We start from the raw sequence: 17,817 nt of genomic DNA, 5'->3' as shown, positions 1-17,817 counted from the left end.
CCTCATCCAGCCCTATTTTTTCTATTTTTAGTAGAGACCAGAGTCTTGCTTTTGCTTAGGCTGGTCTGGGACTCCTGAGTTCACACAATCCACCCATTTTAGCCTCCCCGAGTGCTAGGATTACAGGTCTGACCTACCATGCCCGGCCTTGGGTCTATTTTATTCTATTTTGTTTATTTATATATTTTTGAGACAGAACCTCCAGCTGTTGCCCTGGGTAGAGTGCTGTGGTGTGACAGCACACAGCAACCTCTAACTCAAGTGATATCCTCTTGCCTCAGTTTTTCTATTTTTAGTAGAGACGAGGTCTTGCTTTTGCTTAAGCTGGTCTGAAACCCGTGAGCTCAAACAATCCACCTGCCTCGGCCTCCCAATGTGCTAGGATTATAGGCGTGAGCCACCGAGTCTGGCTTCCCAGGTCCATTTTCGATGATTAGTAGGGAGTTTCAGTTTGAAGGTCTGGGGTATGTGCACTAGCCGCAGAATGGGCATATGCAAAGGCCTGGACCTTTCCAGAAGGCCAAGGAAGGAGAGGCAATGAGCTTGTGCACAGTAAAGCAGGCTCGATTTCACTCACATGTTGCAGAGGACGAAACTGAGTCTGGAGCAGGGTAGGGCATGTGCCAGTCTCCCCACTACACCATGGAGATACCTATTCGAATTTTGGGGCCTTGGAGTTCCAGCCCCTTCTTGAGTCCTGGAATATAGCCCCGCCCCCGCGCTTAGACCACGCCCCTCACCGCTCAAGCCCCGCCTCTACCAGCCCGCCCCCGCGGCGTGACCGGAAGTGCGCGGGCCTCCAAGATGGCGCCCAAAACCCGGAAGTGAGCCACTGCCGCGGAGACGCTCGAAGAAACTGAGGCGCCGCGAGCTCCGCGCCCGCTGGACCTGGGTCTGAGGTGAGGTTGAGTCCCGCCGCAGCCCTCGCTCTGATTCCGACGCGATCCCAGCTCAGTCCGATTCCGGGCTCGGCCCTGCGTGAGCCCGTCGCTTCCCGTGGCTGCGCGCGTCCCTGGCTTGGGTTCCGGGTGCCGCGGGGCGGGGGCGAGCGCGGCGGCGACCCCCGACCCCTGCCGCGACTCCGCCCCTACCGCGACCCTAGTCGACCCCGTTCTCTGTCACGATCCTTGACCCCACACTGCCGGGCGATCTCCGCCGTGAACCTTGACCCCACCCTCCGTGGCGCCCCCCACCCACCCTGACTTCTCGCGCTTCTCGGTGACCCCTGACCTTTCGTTTTCTGGTGACCCTTAGTTTCCGACTTTTTAGTGACTGTCTGTTGACTCCGAACTGTTTTGTCCTGGAGTCCTTTCTTGTGACCCTCAACGCTGTGCGCCTCGTGACCCCAGCCTTTTTTTCTAATGATCTCTTCCCGTCTCCTTGATCCTCAACCCTAGGCTTCTTGGGGGTTCGTGCCCTTTCCTCCCCAGTTACCCCCTCCCAATTCCCCACAGCTCCGGGCATTCTGACCCTGGCTTCAGGAGGGGCAGATACGCCTGGTTCCCAGTTTCTCATGTGGGTCCCTGGATTCAGGATAGGAGCTTGCTGGTATTAGGGGACCCCAGAGCATGTCTATGGTAGTGTGTCGCGGGGCTGACACCCAAACTGGGCCTCCAAGCACAGGCCAGAGGGCAGGTAGTGGACAGAGGTAGCCCCAGGAGCGGTATGTGTGGGTGGATGGGGCAGGGGAGGCCGTCTCTGTGGATCCTGCCCCTATAGGATTTCTCCTCACCACCCCAGGACCCTGAAGAATGCCTGGAGGGACCAACCCAGACTGGCCGGGGGGTTGGGGAACGGGGGCTATGGCAGGCAGGGACAGTAAGTGTCTCTCTACATGAAGTGATTAACATTCTGAAAAGTAAAATAAAACCAAGTCTGTAAAGTGTGTAGCCGGGACATCCCCTGGCTTCTGCTTCCCGGAATGCCTCTTAGTTCTGCCTATTCTGGAATGGCCTTCCTGTCTGTAGACTGCCATGACAGGCTGGATTTGGTGTCATCTCTTACACCCTGTTAACTGAGGTGGTTTGCCTCAGATCTGGTCTACATTGATGTTTGTTGGCAGTTTTGGGGACAGTGGGGGTTTTACAGAATGGCCATGGGAGAACTGATGTAGGGCTGATCTTGGCTTGGAACTGACTAAATAAACCTCGGACAGGTGAAGTTTTCAGGCTCTAGGGACTGGCAGGTGGATACCTGCTCACCAGAGGTGCTTCTGAATGTTCATGGGAAGAGCAGGTGAAGGACGGAGGGCCCCAAGGCTGCAGACCTCAGAGGGAGTGAGCTTGCTGGTCACAGGCTGAACTTTATTCCGGGGAGGTATGGGGCTGTCACAGGCACCATCCCTGAAACTGGCTTCCCTTACTCGACCCTGGGAGGATAGTGGCAAGGACTTGGGACCCATAGAGTTTGTGATAGGCTAGGAGAGTAGTCCAGGGAAGGAAGGTACTGGCCCATCTAGTATCTCTTTCTTCCCCAGCACCTTCTTGCTCATGGGCTTCCTGGTTACTTTCAACCTGGATTTTCCCAGGGGAGGTCCCCAGAGGTGGGGTGACAGCCTCTCAGAGCTGTTTGCTCTGGGGCACCTCCAGAGTCTTTGGGGAGAAAGCTGGAATAAGACACCTCAGAGGGTGGGGTTTCCTGGGTAGGAGAGATGCAGGCAGACTCTGTCTTCCTTGGAAAGGGGAAAGACCAGGCAGGTGCCCGCCTGCCCTGGAGGTGTGATTTCAGACAACTGGGAGGATCCCAGCAGACATTTGCTGACAGCTGCTGGGAGCCAGGAGGACTCCAGTGGGAGAAGGGTTAGTTGTGCAGACATGGCTGTTGAGGCCTTGGGCCCCCAGGTGAGGAGCTGGTTTTCTAGAGGGAATTTCTCTTGGGCAGTGTTTGTTTATTTGTTCATTCATTCACAGTTAACTTTGAAGTTGGGCTCGTCTTCATGGGTGACACCCATGTCCAGGTTTAGGGGAGAATGTCCTATGCTTTCCAGCTGCTGGACCCTGCGCAAATCACTGCCCTCAGCCTGGAAGGGGAACTGACAGCCCAGAGGCCTTCCTTCCCCCACCCCAGGGGGCGTGACCAGCGAGGCTTGGCCCAGCTCAGTTCCAGAAAAGTTTCAGATGCCCCTCTGGCAGGGCCCACTGTTGGGCAGAAACGCCGACACAGCTAGAGTGATCTGGGCCTGGAATAAAGAGGCAACTGTGTGGGCAGAAAAAGCCTGGTCCCCGGAGGCCATGTCCCTCCCAGGAGGGCCCACATACAGGGGTCAGCTTGTTCCTGTGTTGGGTTGGGAGTGTAATGTAATCTAAGACTGTGAACACACTGGGAGGTTCACGTGGCTGGTTGTATGGAGGCAGCCCCCATGGTGCCAGCATAGTCCTAGGGACTGTGTGCATGCATGTGTACACACATGTGCCTTCTTGTTCACAGTGTTGTATCGTGTGTGCATATGTTGTATGTGCATATATATACTTCATGTGTATGGCTGTGTTCGTGTATTTTGTGTGTGTAGGCATGTGGTTATATACTCCATTGCTTTTTGTGTGGGTGTATTGCTTGTGCATATGTGTGTTGCACATGCATGTGTGTTGTGTGTGCCTGTGTATCTGAGTTCAAGCATATGTTGTGTGCATGTGATATTCCATGAACAGGTTTAGAGTGTCTAATGTCTCCATTCACCTTTTCTTCCTTTTTTTTTTTTTGAGACAGAGTCTCATTATGTTGATGTCATAGCTCCCAGCAACCTCAAACTTTTGGGCTTAAGTGATTCACTTGCCTCAGCCTCCCAAGTAGCTGGGACTATAGGTGCCTGCCACAACCTATAGCCTGGCTATTTTTTGGTTGCAGTCATCATTGCTGTTTAGCAGGCCTGGCCTGGGTTCGAACCCACTAGCTTCAGTGTATATGGCTGGCACCCTATTCACTGAGCAATGGGTGCTGAGCCTCCGTTCACCTTTTCTACAGCTGAAGGCTGTATGGTCAGCACATGAGGAGGGTGGAGTGCAGCTGGCAGCAGGGCATAGTCTGAGAGCGAGGTCACCCAGACCTGGTTCCTGTGCTGGCCTGCCCCTGCCTGCTTATCCACTGGGCAGTGTGGTGGATGATCCTAGCCCCTTGGACCTGCCTCCAGGCCCCCTTCCCCTGCTGGGGGGTGTCAGTCCAGTACCTGCAGGCTCAGGGGCTGGGATAGAGATCAGCTTTCTCTGGGGTCACTGCTGATGGAGACTGCTGGCTGCATGGTCACCTTCCTTCCCTCTCTGGGAGGTGTGGTCACTTGTCCTGGGGATCTGTGACTCAGACCTAAGTTCTAGCTGAAGACTGGGATTTCAGATGCACTGGCTCTGACTCCTGCTTGCTCTGGGCTTACTGGAGTCCCTGGAGAGGCAGAGACTAGACCCTCACTTAGGTGCCAAGGTGAAACTGGAAAACGTGCTCAGTAAGAGACATGAGACACAGAAGGACACACAGTGTATGATTCCATTTATGTTAAATGTCCGGAACAAGCAGATCCACGGAGACATGAAGTGGATTCATAGTCATCAGGTGTTTGGGCTGGACATGGGGGAGTGATTGCTGATGAGATTGAGACTTCCTTTTGAGGTGATGGAATGTTCTGGATCTAGACAGGGGATGACAGTAGTTCAGAATATACTAAAAACTACCAAGCTATTCACTAAATGAGTGAATTCTATGGTATGTATCTCAGAGAAAGCATTAGTGTTTGAAAGAGAGCACAGCCTGTCTCTAAACTTGAGGAGCCCTTGTGGGTGATATGACTCCACTTGAGCCTAGCATACCTGGGAGTGGGGCATGCCTCAGGCTACCTCTCCAGAAACCCCTCACCCAGCCCCACTGTACTCTACACCACTGCTTTGGGAGGCAGAAGCCTGGACTATGGGTCAGGGTGAGGGGAGGCCTTGGGCTGTGTGCAACTGGAGTGCAGGAGCCAGGGTCCTGGTGAGAGCATGGGTCCTGTGAAGGCTGCAGCCTGGAATTTGGCACTTACCTGACTGTCCTGTGGGCCCCTCATGGGGCCAGGCCTGACCTCCAGCAATGGGAGTGGGAGTGGGGGAGTGCTGAGCCAGCTCCACTGTAGGCCCTACCCTGGTCTTGCTGCCCTAGGCAGCCCAGGGACAAGTGTGGTACCCTCCTGCCCTGCCCTGCACAGAACGCTGGGGATTGGGGGCAGTAGAGAGGCTCCATGTCTAGCTATATTCCTCCAGGCCCCCCTTCATACCCCTCCTCTCTGTGCCCTACTCCATGCCAGATGCTATTTCCTAGACTCAGACCCTAGATCAGAGGAATCCCAAGGTCTTACAAGGGTGAGGGCCTGGCCCAGAGACTTGTGCAGGAACAGTGTCTTGGCCATCTATGTTGAGAGTGTCAAGTTTAGAGAAGCTGTCAAGTGCTGTGTCCCTTTTTTAGGGTTAGCCTCCATCCCTGGGCAGAGCAAATCCCTAAGTGAAACCAAAAGAAGCAGTCTTGGCTTTCTTTCCAACACTAGCCATATTTTGAGACAAATGTGTGCCAGATTCTGGAAGGCAAGTCACTCAGGTTTTCTGGGAGCCTGCTGCCCCTACTGGGGCTGAAGGCCATGGACACAGGACACTTGAGCATCCTGTGGCACCACCAGGCTGAAGTGGACAGTAAACCTTTATGGGCCTAACTCATAGGCTTAGAGCTCTGGGAGCAGCCAGTGACCCTCCTTAGGTGCCCCTCCAGCTGGAACCAGGAGACGTCTTCTCCATGTTGGGTAAACTGAGGAACAGTGCATCCCAGATAACTGCTTTCACTGCCTGGCAAACTTTGATTAGATACTTGTGGTTACTGTGTTGTGTGGGGATCAGGGGCTCTGTGGGAAGGGCCAGCTAGTGTCTGGAACCAGACCGGGGTGGCAAGTTCTGAGGAACCCAGGGAAAGTCTGGGGGTGCTGCTTCAGATGGGGGTTGGCCCTGGAGCTGTGATTTAGGGGTGTAGGACCCTAGGATTGGCCTGGGGCAGAGAATGCTATTGGTGTCTCCTGGTGCAGCTGAGATGGCCAGGATCATTATAAGGGGGTTCCTCAGATTCTGGAATGGCTCTGGCCCATTGTTTTGGGGATGGGTGGGCTCAGACAAACATCAGCCCCCCGCATTTTGGCGGCTTACAGGGATGGTATTGGGGGTATCCAGGATTGTAACAGAGCACGTAGCTCTATGCCTGGTGTGTGGCAACCTAGAGGGACTTTGGCCTGATGGGGAAGCTGGGTATGGTTGCCTGAATCTCAGACTTTGAGAAATCAGGGGCTGCTACCTACCCCAGCTTCTCTAGACAAACCAGATGATCTGGAAACCCTGGGCCACATTCCTGTGCTGGGAGGCTCTATGGTCTTTCTTGGGTGTATGTCTAGCCCCTTCCTAATCCTGGTAAGGATGGGTGAGTGAGGTGTGGGGGTCACCCTGGGAGAAGGATGCTTGAGGGCATTTCCCAGTGCTCAGGGGGCCTTGCTTGGGAAACCTAGATAAGAGCTGCGCCGCTGATACCTTGATCCTGGCCTGGTGAGACCTGTGGCCAAGGATCCAGGAGGTACCTGGACCTCTGATCTGTGGAACCCAGGAGTGGCATGTATGTTGTTTTAAGCTGCTCATTTTGTAGTCACCCATCATGGCAGAAGGAGAATATGGATCCAGGCTCCACTGGAGAGTCTTGGGGTTCATGCTGCTATGATTTCAGTGCCTCTACCCTCTAGGTGGGCTCAGGGCCTAATAGTTGGACATTTGCCCGGTGAAAGTGGGGCTTGTGTTCTAGGCAGCATAGGCACCTTGTTCTGGGTCAGTTTCTGTGTTCTCATCCCTTGAGCCAAGCCTAGAGCTGGGAGTGAGCCCCTTACTCCTCCTATGAGATACTTGGTATTCTTTGGGCTCAAACAGAGGTCTCTTATGATGTTCTTGGCACCAAGGCTAGACCACTGGAGCTTAAGGACAGTAGTGAGTGGTGGGACCACTCACCTGGGACCAGCATAATCCAGTTGGGGACAACACCAGTGGATGTTCTACTTGGGGCTCTCCAGGGGGGCCAGGTGGAGAGACTTAGTAGGCTGGCTGGTGGGTCTGGGGCACACCCACCATCAAGCAGGTATGGCAGCAAGTAGGGCAGGGTGAGTCCACCCTGTTCACAGGTTTCAGACAAGCTGGAGCACATCAGTTTCAGAGGATCAGGAAGTCAGGAGTGAGTGGGATCTGACTTATCTGCTCAGGAGAAGACCTGTGGGTCAGAGCAAACCACAAGCTCAGTGTATCAGAAGCCTTTTGAAGATCAGACATGAGCATAAGACTCACATATGGGAAGCAATTCCCATGGAAACTTCCTGGCTGGTGTAGGAAGCTGTCCTACACCTGTCCAAGTGGGCAGGGTTTCAAAAGTCAGATAACAGCAAGAGTTGGTGAGCAAGTGCAGCCACTGGGACTCTGCCCTGCCTGGGGTGGGTGGGTTGGTAGGTGCCGTCACCTTAATAAATCCTGTGGGTGTCCCCTGGTGACACTGAACCACTGCTGGGAGGGGTGGATGGGCCAGGGCCTCCTGCAACTGCTCAGTGTTCCCAGCAGTAACTGAGGAGGCTTTGCCTTTGCCACTAGGCCTTGGGGAGGTGCTGCTGCAGACTGGGGGTTGCAGTGGCTGTACACCCTGAGAACTATGCCCTTGGGGCTGGCAGGGATGCTAACTGCCTTCTGAGGGCCTGTTGCCCTGTCTTCATACACACTGGAACCTCTTGTCCAACTATTTCAGGTTGGTTTATGAGGTGTCGCCTTGCTACATGCCTGTGATCCCACTGGTTCTCAGGGCTGGCTGCCTGGTCCACTGGTCTGTCCTATACAAGCTGACATGTCTATAAGTCTGTGGTTGGCAGGTGCACTGGCCAGAGAGACAGGTGTGGGTGATCCCACATGAGTGCTTCTGGAGGCTAGCTTAGAGGGTCTTGTCAGTATAAATGTTTTTTTCATTGAACATTGTCACCCTACCTCCACCATTGTACCCCTCTGGGATCTGGTTCTTGTCCCCCAGATGCTGACTTCCCCTTGATGGGGGTTGGCCCTTGATTCTGTCTTAGGGGTGTGGGGCAGAGCACCAACAACACCCAGCATGTGGCCAGGCCCTGGGTCCTGGGCTTCCCTCTGTCCTTAGGTATAGCAGCTCCCATCCTTGAGGGACTATAAGGGGCCCCACTCCCTGGCTGCTTGTCTTGGCCCTGATGTCCTCCTGGCTCTGTTGCTTCCTCTCTCGGGGTTGAGGCAGGTCTCCTTTACTCACTGTCTACTTCTGGGTCTGTCTTCAGTCCTTTGGAGTCAGCAGGGCAGCCCTGACCTGGTTCCGCCTGAGGAGGCCCTGATAGTGTAGCCTGGGACTTGAGTCCGTGTACCCTTACCCATGACTACTTCCAGAGTGGGAGTGCTAGGGCAGGTCTAGGGGGTGCTGGGCCCTGCCTGTGGGGGCCCCAGCTCTGACTCAGGCCTAGATGCCCTCCTGTGCTCAGGGTAGTTGAGTCTTGATGGCTTGGCCCACTGGCTGCCCTGGAGGGGACCTGTGGTATCTCTGCTGGGCAAGTTCCCCTGCTCCACCTGCAGTGTTCCAGCACCTGGTCCTGTGGCTGCAGGAGGTTTTGTATCAGAGCAGGATGAGAGGGGTTTTTTTGTAGTTTTTGACCAGGGCTGGGTTTGAACCCGCCACCTCTGGTATATGGGGCCTGCGCCCTACTCCTTTGAGCCACAGGTGCTGCCCAGGAGAAGAGGTTTTGCAAGAGAAGCTCTGTCAGCTCAGACGCCCACTAGGGTTCTCTCCTACCCTGGCTGTCTCCAGGTTGGGAACCTTCCTTCCAGGAGGAATGGGTGGGGGATTCCGCTGGAAACCATAGGTGCTAGAAACTCTGAGCCCTACCCAGAAGAAGCTATGATGGCCATGTGCCCAATTTTACTGAGGCCCACCTTGCAGTGAGGCCTAATGGTGAGGGTACTTCCTGGGGAGCTGGGATTCAGACCACATTGGGGCCCCAGACCAACCAGTATGTCATTCCTATTGGAGAAGCAGGAGCCCTTAGCCCTATGGGGGTATCTGGAGGCTAGAGAGGTGGCATCACCAACTTTCACCATGGAGGGAACTAGGCAGTGAGCTTCCTCCTGGGACATCAAGAGCAAAAGTAGAAATTCAAGAAACAAATGTGCAACCTGCACTAGGCTCCCATGCTTTCTGGTGGGCCCATGGCATCCCCTGTGAGCAGGAGGGCCCAGGCCCAGAAACCTCTGCTAGTTTGGTAGCCTGGAGCTAATGCTGCACAGATGGCCTAGGGGACTTTGGGGGCAATCCAGGCCTATAGCCCTCAGTGGCAGCCTCACCTCAGAGTACCCAAGTCTTCCTTGCTCATGCCTACCAAGGCTCATGGGGTTGGCTGGGGTCAGGGGTGGCCTGTGCTGGAACCAGCTCCCTACATCAGGTCTCAGGGCTCAGGCTGCTCTGGTAACAGCCCCACAAACCAGACAGCTTTAAACAACAGGTTTCTCCCTTATTCCTGGAGACCAGAAATCTAAACTCTAGGTGACAGCAGGACTTCACTCCCTTCAAGGGCTCCAGGGAGGACTGTCCTGCCTCTCCAAGCTCTGGCAGCTCTTGGTGTCCTTGCCTAGTGGCTGCATCTCTGTCTTTGCCTTTGTCTGCATATGGCTAGCTCCTGTGTCTATTATGGCCACAAGTCCCTGGATTTAGAGCCCACTCTACCCCATATGACCTCATCTTCATTAACTACTGAGGTCTGCAAAGACCTTGTTCCTAATAATGTTACTCTCACAAGCGCTGGCTAGACCCTTTTCTCTATCCCTGCATCCTCTCCTGTACCACAAGGACCCTCCAAATTGTGGTCATTGTGGGATCTGGCCCTGGGCCCGTGCAACTCCTGCACAGGCTGGGCCATCTTGTGTGCCAGCTGTGTCCTCTTTCATGTGGGTGTTTCTTCCCTCTGCTATTTGAAGTCTAGAGGGTGGAAGGACAGCAGTGGCTATTCTGTCCACACTGAGCACTGTGGTCTGCAGGGCCCACACACAGAGGTTAGGAGAGACCAGACTCAAGCTCTGGTCTCAGTTTCCATGTGTGTCAGATGAGGGTTTGGAGCAGCTCTGGAGAACCCTGGACTGGGGTTGGGGTCAGAGTGGTCCCTCTGTAGGGTGCTAGTTTGTAGAGGTTTATACCCCTAAATGTAGACTGGGCCAACGGGCTCCCAGAGAGACCCCAAGATATGAGGTTGTGTTCCTAGCTACTCAGGAAGCCTCAGTTTCTCCATCTATATAGCAGGGCAAAGGGCCAGATGGCACCTAGCAAGGCAGAACATGATATGAGGCCCCTCAAGGTGTGGGCAGCCCTGCTGGGAGAGGGACAGTGGGCACTATTGGGAAGTGAAGCCAGCTTTCCCCCTGTGGGGGCTGAGACCTAGCACCCCACCCCCATGTCTCCATTTCTGAGCACAAAGAGGGAGTGGCACACTCAGGAATGAGGATAGGGGCTTGGCAGATGGGTGGCATCACTGTAGAGAAGGTGGAGACGGTGCTCTTGGATTGCAGTCTTCATCAGGAGCTACCCTGTGCTGCTGTGGCCCCACTGGGTCAAGCCTGTGACTTAGGAAGATGCTCCCTTGGCTGGGGGCAGGTGAGTTGAAGGATGAGGGTAGACCTCTCCCTGGCTTTGTGTGTGGATGGGCATTGCAGGCCCAGAGGGGTCCAGGGGAGGAAACACATGTCCACATGCCGTCCTCTTGGCTTCTGGGGGCAGACATCTGGGAGGTTGGTCAGTATGCACTGGTCTTGAGAGTCCTTGGGAAGGGCTGGCCTTGGCCTCATTGTGTTTGGGGCCCAGAGTCAGTGCCTGCTGGGTGGTGTGGTGACCTGTCCTCTCAGAGGCATGCCAGGCCTCTAGGGCGGCAGTGAGGCTGGGAAGGAAGGGACTGGTGTTAGGGCCAAGCCAAGCAAGGGGCTGGTGAGGATTCCTCTCCACCTCACCTGGTGATGTGTTTACAGGCTGCACTGAGGTGCTGGCTGGGTTTGGCCTGGCATGGCTGACATACCTGTGGTTTGCCAGGTTGGACTCTCTGTCCAAGGTGAAGATTTACAATGGCTGAGGGGTAGCATCTGCCATTTTAGCAGAGTGCCTGCTGCAGGTAGTGGCATCATCAGCCTGATGAGCTTCCTGAATTCACAATGTGAATTAAACAACTAATATTTGAGACGATCATCTATACAAAGAGGTTACATGTACCCAATTCCCCCAGTGGTAATATCTTATAAAATGATAGAACAATGTCACCAAGAGTATTGACATTGGAGTGGGCCACTTTCCCCAGTTTTTCTGGTGCACTTGTGCACTCACGTATCTGTGGACATGTTTTTGTTACATGAGTAGTCAGTGTCTGTGTTATTGAGAATATGATACTTCCTAGGTGAACTACCTAGTGTATTATAATTCTTTATTTCTGTTTTTTTTTTCTTTAAAATTATCTATATCTATTGCTTCCATTATTTATTTTTATTTTATTTAATAATCCATCTTATCATAAAAATAGTTTCCACCATTCCACTCATTGAAGCCCCATGGTCTCAGGGCCCTCATCAGCCCAGCTACCCTCCCCTGCCTGCCTCTGCCCCATGCCCCCTGGAGTCTCCCCACTGCCCTTTAGGGGGCATCCACCATGTGCCTGCAGCCCACTGGGCAGCTGCCCTTCCAAGGCTGGACCCCTGGGGGGAGGTAGCAGCCTACTAGTTGGACCTCAGAGGCCTTGACAGAACTTTGGAGGAACAGTGAATCCAGTGGGTCTCAGTCCTTAGAGTGAAGTGAGGCCAGTACATGGGAGAGACTGTCCTTCCTTGAGGCAGAAGGGATGGCAAGAGGAGACCCTGAGAGGGAGGGGAGGGTGGGAGTTCCATATTGACTTGAAGATTGTGAATGCAGGGTGGTTGTTGGGGGTCCCACAGTGACTAAGGGACCTGAAGGGAGGGGAGGGTAGAGGTCCCACACTGACTTGGGACAATAAAGAGGAAGGAAGGGTAGGGGATCCCACACTGACTTGGAGGTCATGAGGACAGAGGGGATAGTGGGAGTGTCTCATAGTAACTTGAGGACCCTGAGAGGAGGGTGGGGCTCCCACAGCAGCTCAGCCTGGGTTGCAGTAACACAAATGAGTAGCTGCTTGGCCAGGCCAGGACAAGCCTCTTTCCTATCTTCCCTGCTGGGAGACAGATGGGCACCAGTTGGCACCCACAACAAGAGGCTCGGTGAGGCCCCTCAGGTGGAATATTGGGTGGAATGAGTGTAAGCTTGGGAGAATGTAGGGAGAACTGAGGGCATTTGTGTCTGTTGGGCACTACATTCTGTGAGGGCCCATGCCCTTGCCCACCTCCCCTCTGTTCCTGACTTCGCTTCTCCCTGCCCATTCCTGTGTAGGACAAAGCACCTCAGCCTAGGAGAAGAGGAGCCACTTGCTGACATCCTGCCTTGTGTCCCTCCCTGGGCCAGTCTCCAGCTAGGGACTTAGTCTGCTGTTGGCTCTGAATCCTGAGGACTCCCAAAGCCCCTGGCTATTTAGGAGGCCCCCAGTCCAGGCTCTGTGGAAGTACCATGACATGCCTCTTCCACCAGATAGTCCCTGCCAGCCAAGCTGGGACCCCGCCAAGTGTCTAGATTCCTTAGGGCTCTCTGCCCCACATCGGAGCGGTTGTGAAATCTGCTGACCCCTCCCACTATGCCTGGTCCTGGGATCCTGGGCTACTCCCTCCTAGGTGGTTGCTGAAACCCACAAGTCTAGTGGAGGGTGACTGAGCTTTATGCAGGGCCAGCAGGTCACGGTCATGGTGGCAGGTGAGTCACCCAAGGCTGTGCACAGTGCATCCTCGTCTCCTGATGAGCTCCCTGGCCACTGTGATTCCATTGGGCCCCCCAGGATGCTTGGGCTGTTCTTACGGGCAATGGCTCCCAGGAAGCAGGGAGCCCTTCCTGCTCCCAGTGAGGACTCGGATGAAGTAGCTCAGGATCGAGTTCTGAGTGTCTGTGGGAACTGGGTATTGGTTTCTGCACAAGTATATCACTGGCTGCAACTGCTGGCCCAGAGGTGCATTGCCTCTTCCCTTGGCCTTGGTTTTTACATTTGCCGGGTAAGCCTTGAGATACTCTCCACCAGGGACAAGCTCGAGGCAGACCCGAGCGCAGGGATCTGAGTAGAGCACATGCAAATGTGTTAGGCACGAGGCCTCCTTGCTGCAGTTTGAGTCCAAGCTACCTGAGCCTGATTGTCTCTGAGCCTCTACTTTGCCATCTTGAAAATGGTCATGGGAGCCAGGCATGGCAGTGGCTTCTATAGTCCAGCACTTTGATATATATATATTTTTTTTTTTTTTGAGACAAAGTCTCGCTCTTTTGCCCTCCGGTTGAGCTCATGGCAATCTCAAACTTTTGAGCTCAGGTGATCCTCTTGTCTCAGCCTCCTTAGGCATTATAGGCACCCGCCACAATGCTGATTTTTTGAGTTGAGATGGGATCTTTTTTTGATTAGGCTGGTCTTAAACTCGTGAACTCAGACAATCCACCTGCCTCAGCCTCCCAAACTTCTAGGATTACAGGTGTGAGCCACCTCACCTGGCCAGTCCCAGCACTTTGGGAAGCTGAGGTGGGAGGATCCCTTGAGCAAACTTAGAGGCTGTAGTGAGCTATGATGATGCCACTGTACTCTTACTCCAGTAATAGAGTGGGACCCTATCTTAAAGAAAAGGACAAAGAAAATGGGCTTGGAGTGACTCAAGCTGTGGGGGTCATCACGATTCCATCAAGAGGCCTCTGTGTCCTCATCAGAAAGCTTGGTGTCAAATTGTGCTTGATAAGGGGACAATGTGAAATGTGGAGACACATGGCCAGTGGCCACAGCCTCCCTGTCCATAGAAGGACCCTGGCTCAGGTCTTGAGGATGTGGAGTGTCTCATGTGGCAGATCCTTGAGGGATGAGAGCCTCCCTCCCCATCAACACAACAACACAGCGTATACCTAACAGTGAAATAGGCAGGGGTTCCAGGCAACACTGGTCAGTGGGTCTGGGTGGTGACTGGTCCTGAATATCCAGGAGGACATTGTGTGTGCGGGGTGGGACCTAGGGCCTGGTCTGGAGTGTCTAGCCCCATACTGAGGTCCAGTCAGGGAGATAAGGACCCCAGTGGGGCCAGGAGAGAGGGGGCAGGGGGTCGCTGCAGTTACCTGTCTGCCACGGGATGTCCTCCTAGTTGGATTCTCCTAGCTCTTGGACTTTTCTGATATTTCCTCCTAATCCTGGGCCCCTGATTCCTTAGTGTTTCTGTTTTACAATGACTTACCTGAAAACTTGATTTGAGGAGGAAACTACCTCCCTTTTCCTAGTGGTGAGCTATAGGGATAGGCATAGGCCCTCCCATAAATTGGAGCTGAGTGACCTACCACAGACTACTCCTGCCATGAGACACCCACCTAAAAATAAACTTCAGGTCGACCAGACACTGCTCCAGGTTCCTACCTGCTTGTTTAGCTAGCCAAAGGCTCTGGCTATGGCAGGGTCTCTGTCACCAAGGCTGTGTGGCAGAACCCTTTGTGTCCTGTACCCACCAGGGGACCTGCTGGGATTTTTTCTGAGATTCTGGAGGCAGCTGCATACCTGGGGACAGGCATAGTCACAGGCTGCTGTGAGAAGAGGCGCTGAGTGGATAGGGAGAGGGGTCCAGAGGACACAAGTCCTTAGGGCCAGGAGTAGGGTTGGGGCATGTGGCCAGAGCTGGGCTGGCCAGGCAGGGGAGAGGCTGTGGAATAGTAGAAGTTGTGAAAAATAGCCTGCGGCACAGAGGGAGGCCAAGACAAGAGTCTTACTTTGTCACCCTCGGTAGAGTGCTGTGGAGTCACAGCTCACAGCAACCTCTAAATCTTGGGCTTAAGCAATTCTCTTGCCTCAGCCTCCCAAGTAGCTGGGACTACAAGTGCCTGCCACAACATCTGGCTATTTCTTTTGTTGTTGCAGTTGTCATTGTTGTTTAGCAGGCCTGGGCCAGGTTCAAACCTGCCTGCCTTGGTGTATGTGGCCAGTGCCTTGCCCACTTAGCTACCAGTGCCACCTGATCTGCCTGTTTTGGACATTTTATATAAACAGAATCTCACACTGTGTGTCCTTCTGTGTCTGACTTCTCTCACTGAGTGTGATGTCCTCAAGGTCTATCCACATTGTAGCCTGTGTCAGAGCCTCCTTTTTCATGGCTGAGTAATATGCCTCTATGTGGATAGGCCACCCTGTATGTGTCCAGTTGTCCTTCCGTGGGCGTGTGGACTCTCTGAACCTTTGGTGCTATGAATTGTGCACACTCGTATCTAGGTCTCCATGTGGACAGTTCTGGGTATACACTTGGGACTGAGACTGCTGGACCATGTGGAGACTATAGGTCTGATCTTCAAGGGGGCCATTTTACCCCCCCAATATGTCCAAAACCCTCCTTGAATGTTCTTTGTTTGGAACAGCCCTGTCCCCTGACCCTGAAAATAAGGTGCCTGTGCCTCCTTGGGCTGCTGCTTGGAATGGGGTCCACAGGTAGGGGAGTGGTATAGGCTGCAGGGAGGAAGGAGCTGGCCTAAGGGATGTGGCTATGGGTGAGCTTGGGGCCTGCCCTCTGCCAGTGGGGGTCCTTGGGCAGAGTATATCCCAGTGACAGTCCACAGGGGCCTTGCCTATGAACCTTCCAGAACTCTGACCTCCAGCAAGAGGTGCCTGTCAGTACAAGAAGGTCAGCTGTGCAGTGGAACCTGTGGCAAGAAGGGGAGCTGAGGGACTGTAGGAGGGGTGGTGAGCCTGGGCAGGAGTGGCCACAGCCCCACTGCCAGGGCAGCCCAGGATGACTGTCCACTGGGCAAGTATGGGTCTGCTCATCTCTCCTGAGAGGGGATATCCTGTCCCAGGTGTTGGGTGGACACCTTTGGGGCAGCCCAGCAATAGCAGCTTCCTGGAGCCTCAGCTGAGGAAGCGGTCATTGTTTGTGGCCTCTGGCCTGTAGAGGGTCTCTGGTTCTTCCTAAACAATCCATCTTCCAGATAAGCAAACTGAGGCTGAGAGGAACTTAACTGCACCTAATCCACTCAGAAGGCAGGGCCAGGCTTGGATCCTGACCTCCTGTCCCAAAACCTTTAGAAAAATGGGCCAAGAGCCATCAGGAGGTATCTGTATATTTCTTGGGGGTGTGTTTCTGGTGGGGTTGTCCTGGCTGGGCCTGGCCTGCAGCAGGGTGGAGGGACTTGGGAAGGTCTGCAGTGGGAGTGGGGTCATGGCAGCAGGGGCGAGGCAGAGGCACTTGTCAGAGGGACCAGGCAGAAGAACTGGGCAGACGTTCAGGCCAACCTAAGGCAGAGTAGGCCTGCTTTTCCAGCTGCCATCCTCAGAGCTCTGGGTGAGCCTTCCCCCCTGCCCCCCACCGGATTGCACAAGCCTCCTGCGTGTGGCTGGACAGCAATTACTGGAAGTCCTAAGGATTTCTTCACTTAAGGGCTTGGCCAGGAGCGGCAGCAGCCACCACCTCCTTCCTGCCTCCCTGGGTGTTGAAGTTCAGGGCTGCCTGCCTGCTGAGCGTCCCCCTGCCACAGGCCTGCCTGGGGCCCAGGGGTGTTGGAAGCCCAGGGGGCATTCAGAGGGCTCTTGGCTAACTGCTAAGGCCAGAGCCCTGTGGAAGTTGTCTTCTAGTGTCCAGAATGGGAACATTCTCAGTGGGGATGTTAGTGCTTCCTTAGCTCCAAATGAGGTCTGGGGTTCTTCCCTGGTCAGCTCAACCCTGACACCCTTGGGGACCTTCTGGCACTGCCTTGCAGTGTTGCTGAGAGCAGGGTGGTTCTGGGGTATCAGTGGGTGCTCCTACCCCAGAGATGATGGCCTAGGGTAGTGGTTCTCAACCTTCCTAATGCCATGCCCTTTAATAAGGTTCCTGTGGGTTGCAATCCACAGGTTGAGAACCGCTGGCCTAGGGTAAACTCTCTGCAGCGTCAAACTGGCCAGGCACAAACCTGGGGCGCACAGTTGGCTGGAGGAGGTGCCGGGAACAACATAGGGGCTGTAAGGGTGCTGTTCAGGTGTAGGGTCAAGGTCAGATCACCGTCTCAGGCATCTACATCTCTCTCTGCAGGACATGATGTTGCCACCACTGCCACCACCACGGAGCGAGAAGCCCAGATAGACTTGCTGGCGGCCTTGGGTTTTAGAGCCCCACTGCCCGCCAGCTGATGCTTGCAGTGGGGCCCACCATGGATGGGGAGTACCCTCAGCATCAACCCCCACCAGGGGGCAGCATCTTATATAGCCCGCCCCCTCTGCAGGTGAGCCCTGCTCTGCCCCTTGTGTCCTAAGAGCCCAGGATGACCTCGACCTTGATTTGCAGAGCCCAGCTCTACCCATGCCCCTGATGAGACCTGGAGAAAAGGTTAATTGTAGCCTCTGGCTTTTTAGGAAGAGTATTTGAGGGGATTCCTGTACCCCTTCCCAGTCAGGCCTTCAGATTCTTTGCATCTGGCCCACAGGGAAGGAGTAGGGGGAGACTGTCTATGCTGCCCTGGGCCTAGCCACTCCTCTGGGGTTCAAATTTACCTAAAGGAGCCGGTCACTGAGGGAGTTAGGTTTTTTTCTTTTTGGGCAGTTTTTGGCTGGGGCTGGGTTTGAACGCTCCACCTCCAGCCGGTGCCCTACTCCTTTGAGCCACAGGCGCCGCCTGGGAGTTAGGCTTTTTAGCTACATATATATTTTTTCTTTTCTTTCTTTCTTTTTTTTTTTTTTTT

The 17,817-nt window shown here is 54.3% G+C and overlaps 1 protein-coding gene across 2 annotated transcripts in view; it reads left to right on the top strand.

The window, feature by feature from the left end:
• The first annotated feature begins 803 nt into the window (after window positions 1-803).
• Window positions 804-17,817, top strand: part of SBNO2 (strawberry notch homolog 2) — a 59,937-nt gene continuing 42,923 nt past the window's right edge. For both annotated transcript variants that reach the window (XM_023512539.1, XM_003788838.3), the window contains exons 1-2: window positions 804-899; window positions 17,172-17,361. In XM_023512539.1, coding sequence (XP_023368307.1) covers window positions 17,269-17,361 — 93 coding nt within the window. In that variant the 5' untranslated portion in view covers window positions 804-899; window positions 17,172-17,268. The remainder of the gene's footprint in view (window positions 900-17,171; window positions 17,362-17,817) is intronic.

The sequence above is a fragment of the Otolemur garnettii genome, unplaced genomic scaffold (genome assembly GCF_000181295.1).
Source record: "Otolemur garnettii isolate 467f Iridium unplaced genomic scaffold, OtoGar3 scaffold00029, whole genome shotgun sequence".
In the NCBI taxonomy this organism is placed as follows: domain Eukaryota; kingdom Metazoa; phylum Chordata; class Mammalia; order Primates; family Galagidae; genus Otolemur; species Otolemur garnettii.
The sequence above is the reverse complement of the archived record's forward strand: the minus strand, read 5'-3'. Positions and strand labels throughout refer to the sequence as shown.